General features: G+C 32.0%; 1 protein-coding gene across 1 annotated transcript; it reads left to right on the top strand.

The window, feature by feature from the left end:
• Nucleotides 1-6,836: 6,836 nt before the first annotated feature.
• LOC139521378 (uncharacterized) lies at nucleotides 6,837-7,469 on the top strand. The gene is made up of 2 exons (XM_071314857.1): nucleotides 6,837-6,882; nucleotides 7,033-7,469. The coding sequence occupies exons 1-2, from the start codon at nucleotides 6,837-6,839 to the stop codon at nucleotides 7,467-7,469; spliced, it is 483 nt and encodes a 160-aa protein (XP_071170958.1).
• The last annotated feature ends 221 nt before the right edge of the window (nucleotides 7,470-7,690 follow it).

The raw sequence follows: 7,690 nt of genomic DNA, 5'->3' as shown, positions 1-7,690 counted from the left end.
GGTCGCCATTGCTAAAAATAGAACATAGGGGTCAAATGCAGTTTTTGGCTTATAACTCAAAAACCAAAGCATTTAGAGCAAATCTGACAGGGGTAATATTGTTTATCAGGTCAAGATCGATCTGCCCTGAAATTTTCAGATGAATCAGACAACCTGTTGTTGGGTTGCTGCCCCTGAATTGGTAATTTTAAGGAAATTTTGCTGTTTTTGGTTATTATCTTGAATATTATTATAGATAGAGATAAACTGTAAACAGGAATAATGTTCAGCAAAGTAAGATTTACAAATAAGTCAACATGACGGAAATGGTCAGTTGACCCCTTTAGGAGTTATTGCCCTTTATAGTCCATTTTTAACCATTTTTCGTAAATCTTAGTAATCTTTTACAAAAATCTTCTCCTCTGAAACTACTGGGCCAAATACTTCCAAACTTTAACTGAATGTTCCTTAGGGTATCTAGTTTGTAAATTGTATCCGAAGTTGTGATCTATTAACAAACATGGTCGCCATTGCTAAAAATAGAACATAGGGGTCAAATGCAGTTTTTGGCTTATAACTCAAAAACCAAAGCATTTAGAGCAAATCTGACAGGGATAATATTGTTTATCAGGTCAAGATCTATCTGCCCTGAAATTTTCAGATGAATCAGACAACCTGTTGTTGGGTTACTGCCCCTGAATTGGTAATTTTAAAGAAATTTTGCTGTTTTTGGTTATTATCTTGAATATTATTATAGATAGAGATAAACTGTAAACAGCACTAATGTTCAGCAAAGTAAGATTTACAAATAAGTCAACATGACGGAAATGGTCAGTTGACCCCTTTAGGAGTTATTGCCCTTTATAGTCAATTTTTAACCATTTTTCATAAATCTTAGTAATCTTTTACAAAAATCTTCTCCTCTGAAACTACTGGGCCAAATACTTCCAAACTTTAACTGAATATTCCTTAGGGTATCTAGTTTGTAAATTGTATCCGAAGTTATGATCTATCAACAAACATGGTCGCCATTGCTAAAAATAGAACATAGGGGTCAAATGCAGTTTTTGGCTTATAACTCAAAAACCAAAGCATTTAGAGCAAATCTGACGTCGGGTAATATTGTTTATCAGGTCAAGATCTATCTGCCCTGAAATTTTCAGATGAATCCGACAACCTGTTGTTGGGTTGCTGCCCCTGAATTGATAATTTTAAGGAAATTTTGCTGTTTTTGTTTATTATCTTGAATATAATTATAGATAGAAATAAACTGTAAACAGCAATAATGTTCAGCAAAGTAAGATCTTCAATTAAGTCAATTTGACCAAAATTGTCAATTGACCCCTTAAGGAGTAATTGCCCTTTAAAGACTTTTTTCACAATTTGTTCATCATGTTGACTTACTTTAAAAAATCTTCTACTTTGAAACTGCTGTATCAATTTCAGCCAAACTTAGGCTAAATGAGTTTCAGAGTATCTAGTATAAATTTTATATTTTATTTCCTTGTATGTCAAGAAACATAGCTCCTATGGCTAAAATATAACATAGGAGAAAATGATTATTTTTTTTGGCTTTTGAAGAAAATAGGACGATCCAAAAAACATTTAGATAAATTGAAAAGCCAAAATAATCATTGATGAGAGATTTAACCAAAAGAATTAAGGTGAGCGATTCAGGCTCTTGAGAGCCTCTTGTTTTATATTCTTTTTAATATTTTAATTTTAATATTTAATGCATATTAACATCATCCTTTAACAGCCAGTTGTTGGCTGGTGTTTGTTATCACCCATAGTTGCTGTCGAAGGCACTGTTCATAAGTTAACAAACTTTTTCTTTAACTGAGGTCTTCTGTGTTTGTTTTCTAATTTGTTTTATTATTTTATTTAATACTTTCTTTACTGCAATATTCCAGACAAAAGCCCGAAAGAAATGCTGAAACTTATGGCTTCTCATTCCTGTTAAACAAAAATTTATCTCAAAAGTGATTTTTTATTAGAATTTGGGGAAGTGTTTATGTTTCATTATTTTTTCTTTAGAAATAAACATGTTGTAAACATATTTGAGGGGTCCGTAGGTGGCCTGTTGCAAGGCAAAATTTCTGTCCCTATCCAATATACCCTCATTTTCCAGTGGCAGTCCAAATTTCCCCGACCATCATCCCAGATGGCCTCTATTATTTCCAGACCTACCTATAGTATTTATTGTGAACTTGTTCTCGTCCTGAATATGCATGAAATATTTGCCACTGGACATTAAGCAACCAACAATCAATCAATGTTGTAAACATATATATGTGTTATATATACAGTACATAAAATTAATCAAAAGTAAATGTAATCCTATTGAATGTAAGTGTTTTAAGTTACAGTGAGTCACACAGACTCAATTCAACATACACTATTTTTACCATGATTTGTACTTTCAAGTACTGGAAAAAGATATTTCTTTCAAATACAGGTCAATGCCATTTCTTTTCTTCAAATCATGAATTGTACTGTAAATGTGTATCTGAAATAACCTCATTTTATTGGTGCAAGAGAATTGAAACGTGCCATCTTGTGTTAAATTTATCTGATCATAAATGCCCTTTTCAATTGGTTCTTGGTTAAATTATTATTTTTACTGAAATAGTCATTGGTTTAAATGATAAGCAGATCTTAATCTTGATCATGCTTATAATTCTATTTAGCACTGGATAAAGATTGCCATAGTTAGATTTGACAAAATTTAGGAATTTTGTGTTTTATAGGCAGGACCTTTTTCTGGATGTCAGAATCAGGTGTTTTAAGCTTGGGACTTCGGGATTGATAGATTGATACTTTTGGGATCCTTGAATTCTTTTTTTTTTGAATTTCCGGATGTTTGATTTAAATTTCTTAAAAATCGGGACATCAGAATTTCAAGTTTTTTGCTTCGGATTTCGGGATCGGAACCCCTCCGACCCCCCCTTTTTTAGTGGACTCCTACAGCATGACAATTGACAATCAAATAAAATGCTTTTACAGTGGTACTGATACTGTGATTATGTATTGATGAACACGTCATTCTGTTTCTTATTTTCATAAAATCATTACATGAAATATTTGATGTACAGTAAGCAATTAAAAAGGTAAATTTTTATTTTTAAGGGGTTTCGGTTCGCGGGTCTAAATCATTTATATAGGATTTCTCTATATTTTTCTATAAATGAACTTTATCTTATAGTTATTAGAAAAATAAAATAAAAGAATGGGGTCACCGTTCATTTGCGCTCACAATCTGCCTTCGAAAAAAGCATAAAAGTGTTCTTTTTCTGTTGAACTAATAGGAGAAATAAAGGTAATATCGAAATAAAAAAAGAAATTTATTACAGAAATCGCTCAAATTTTACAATAATTTAGTTTAAGTACAGCATATATCAAAATTATATTAAAAAATATAGGTCACCGATGAGTTAAAAGAGATATTTCAATGTTAAAGCCAAAAAATGGCATTTTTCACCAAAGGGAGATAATTTGGAACTTTTTCAATGATGTTTACATTTTAAAAGTCATCTGGGGCCAACACGAATTTATTGTTTTGAATGTTTTTTGTACCATATGATAAAGTAAAAACTACAAAAGGTTATAAATAAAATTTGTAATGAAAAACAAATGTTTATTTTTTTTCTGAAATTTTTATACCCTCGAGCCTCCTTAAATGAAACATTTCGATTCTTGTCATACAACAAATTGAGAAAAAGTTTTACTCTCTAAACTGTAAATTTTCTAGTATTTTATGGAGAGAAAAAAGTTCTTATATTTTTGCCAATGTTTCTGACTTAGACAAAATTATGATTTAAAGATGCAAAAAGGAAAGATAATTAATCTAGAAATTTTATGTAATAACATTAACGGTACCAATTTTCCTGCACCAGATGCGCATTTATGTAAGTTAGTAGTTAATGTTAAAAAAATATGATCTACTTATAAATAGCTTAATTATTGATTGTACAACATAAAATACACAAAAAATAAATACATTTTTAATCAAGTATGTCACTGAGTCCTGCATAATTGTTTTTGTAGTTTCAGCATTTATATTCATTAAATTTTAAACCTATTTTTTAACCTTATTCTTTTATATCCTCAACTTCTATTTATTTCATTGTAATTATTTCATTATATTTTTTATAGGCAATATATTAACTTCTGTGCTATAACATAATTGTAAATTTGTTTGATTATACTAGAATAAACAAAACATATTACAGTCTGATACATTGTTTCTGTGCCTGTCTTAAGTCAGGAATATTTCTATTGTCTTTAGTTTTAAGTTATAAATTCTTTTCCTTAGAAATTTGAGCATGATTGAAGGTCTGTGTGTCATTTGATTACCACCTGAATTTTCGTCTGATCCTCTTCATATCTGCATTAAGGTATTTGCTAAGCAAAACTTTTGATGCATACAATAGCTAGAAAATTCTCAACCAATTGTCTTTTGTGTTTGGTGGAAGACTTGTTAATATATCGTATAAACAAGTGCATCGTTAGATCTGTAAATTTGTATTAACGAATTTTTAGCAATCATTTGACGTTCGTGGTTGTCCGTCGTCTTCGTCCGTCTGGTGTAAACTATTTCAAACATCTTCTCCTCTGAAACTACTGAACCAAAACTTAAGCTGAATGATCCTTAGGGTATCTAGAATAAAGTTTGTGTTTTACTTTCCGTTTCGTCAAAAAAACATGGCCGCCATGGCTAAAAATAGAACATAGGGGTAAAATGCAGTCTTTGGCTTATATCTCAAAAACCAAAGCAGTTAGAGCAAATCTGACATGGGGTAAAAGTGTTCATAAGGTAACGTTCTATCAGCCCTGAAATATTTAGATGAATCTAACAACCCATTGTTGGGTTGCTGCCACTAAATTGGTAATTTTAAGGAAATTTTGCAGTTTTTTGATTATTATCTTGAATAGGATTAATGATAAAGATAAACTGTAAACAACAAATATGTTCAGCAAAGTAAGATCTACAAATAAGTTCATTATGACCAAAATTGTCAATTGACCTCTTAAAGAGTTATTGCCCTTTAAGGACAATTTTACACAGTTTGAAGACATATTAAATGTCTGCGTTTTCTACCTGCAATTATCTTGTACCGTATTTTCAATTAATTGTCTCTAAAACTCACTATTTCCATTCTCCATACTATTTGAACCAAATATAGAAAAAAAGATAGCTTGTATGATAATCAATGAGACAGTTATTTGCAACAGATTAATCAATGTTGATGTAAGCATCTTCAAGTCAACTGCAATTTATCACCTTTTAAAAACCTAACAAACTTCAAAATCTCACACCAAACACCTTTTTCTTTTGCTTTTGAAGAAAGTATGACAACAAAAAAAACTGCATTTTTAAACACTTATTAATATACATTAAACAAAAACAAAAACAAAACTACGATGAAATTTGACACTTAAACTCTTAAATGACATATATTTACTTTTTAAATGAAAGATAAATGCCAAAAAATCAAGGTGAGCGATTCAGGCTCTTGAGAGCCTCTTGTTTGTTCTTCCCTTGCTGGGATTCAAACTCACGCTACTAAGATATCATGGCACCAAATCGCTTTATACTGAGCATGATGTGCTAATCCACTCGATCACTTTGGCGCGATGATAATAAAGCTGTTGATGACCAGGTGCAACATATATATATATATAATGAAACTTATAAGGAACCCTTTAATCATGCTAACATATTCGTTTAATGTGACAATTTAAATTGGCCAGCCAGTTAATTGAATTAAAGTCAAAGAATACCGAAAAATATGTTACATATAGAGCTTTATATTGAATGATAAGACTGCCTTGGTGTACTTTTGATAGTGATCTCGCTGCCAGTGCAAGATTAGGGGATAGTTGGTTTCGATCCACAACCAACGAAAAACTTGAAAATTTGTATTTGTTCCTTCTCTGTTAAATCACGGCATTAAGGAATAGGACAGTCAGAATTATATGTCCTCGAGTCTCACTCTGTCCTGATGATTGCTACCTTTTAATTTACAAGTTATGTATCTGGTTCTGTGTATATATATATAATACAAAACAGGATTCATTTACACGGTGGGTATGGTTGTCCTGCGAGAGAACGTTCTGTGCTGGTGATTCGGTCCTGACGGGTGCTGGTGATCAATGAAAAAATGTAACAAAGACGAAAATGATGATTTTTGACGTTTTCACTCATAAAAAAAGGAAGAAAACAGTTGAGATTTTTCAATTTTGTTTCTTATGGGTTCATATGTAAACCATTAAAAAGTTGACCCTCTAATAAAACTGTTTCAGTAAGCGTAACACAAAAATGCTCATTTTCAGAAAATCTAGAACTGAAAGAATAAAACAAATATGCTCATAGAGGCCGCTTTCTATACCGCAATCAACACGACAAAAATATTTTGTGAAAAAACATTGCAATTTATTAAAATTTAGCATTTTCTCAATTTATTCATGTCCTGATACTGTGCTGGTGGGTCCTGTCATTGTGCTGGTGGGTCCTGATACGGTGCTGGTGATTTTGGATAAGAAGTTGGTCATATTTGAAACAAATGTTACAAAATCAATAAAATTTGGCAGATAATTGTTGTCAATAGGATCTATGACTCCTACTTTAGCTCTTGTGCATCCATTTGGCTGTTTAATATTTGTTTTCAAATGATCGTAACTTGTATTACATAATTACATAAAAGGGCAACATCTTTCGTCCAATATCAGATAACAATATATAGTACAAGTTGTTCAGATGAAGTGAGAAATGGCTGTTACGGTTCCACCCTGATAAATGCAAAGTACTGCCAATATCCACGAAACAAACGAAGAACCAAGATGAGAGATACAAGATGCCAACATATGATGGTGCAGAAACAACTCTTGAAACTGTGGAATGTGAGAAAGATGTAGGTGTAAACATAGACTCTAAGCTTAAATTTGACAAGCATATACAAACACAGGTTAACAAAGCCAACCAACTAGTAGGACTAATCCGAAGGTCATTTAAGTATTTAGACTAAAAGAGTTTCTGTTTACTATTCAAAGCACTAGCTAGACCCCATCTAGAGTATGCCAGCAGTGTTTGGAGTCCGTATAAGAAAAAGGATATTGAATCAGTTGAAAACGTACAAAGACGGGTTACAAAAATGCTTCCAAACTTGAAAGATCTATCATACGAAGACAGATTAAAACTCTTGAAATTACCAACACTTAGATATCGTAGACTACGAGGCGACATGATCGAGACGTACAAGATTCTCAATCACATCTATGATGAAAGGGCATCAAGTGGTATTTTCACATTAAGTAGTGGTTCAACAACAAGAGGGCATTCATTGAAGTTAGTCAAGAACAGGAGCAGGCTGGATGTTAGAAAGTATTATTTTACCAACAGAGTAGTGGAAGTCTGGAACAGTTTTCCTGAGACAATTGTAACTGCCAAAAACGTTAAAACATTCGAACGAAGACTAGATAAATATTAAAGAACATCCTATGATTTATGACTACACAGTAGATTACAACTTCATGATCGGAGGTAGCACAGTGATCAACAGTGATAGTGACAGTGAAATAGAGCCAAATATAGAGGAGCAAGCTGATCTCCTGCGTTTGGAAACACTTAGGTAGACTTAGGTAGGTAGGTAGTATCTAAAATAAGAATAGTTTTATTAAGATATTAAATGCCCCTTACATTGATGCTTCA

Source organism: Mytilus edulis, chromosome 4 (genome assembly GCF_963676685.1).
Source record: "Mytilus edulis chromosome 4, xbMytEdul2.2, whole genome shotgun sequence".
NCBI classification, from domain to species: domain Eukaryota; kingdom Metazoa; phylum Mollusca; class Bivalvia; order Mytilida; family Mytilidae; genus Mytilus; species Mytilus edulis.
This window is presented reverse-complemented; position numbering and strand designations above follow the sequence as displayed.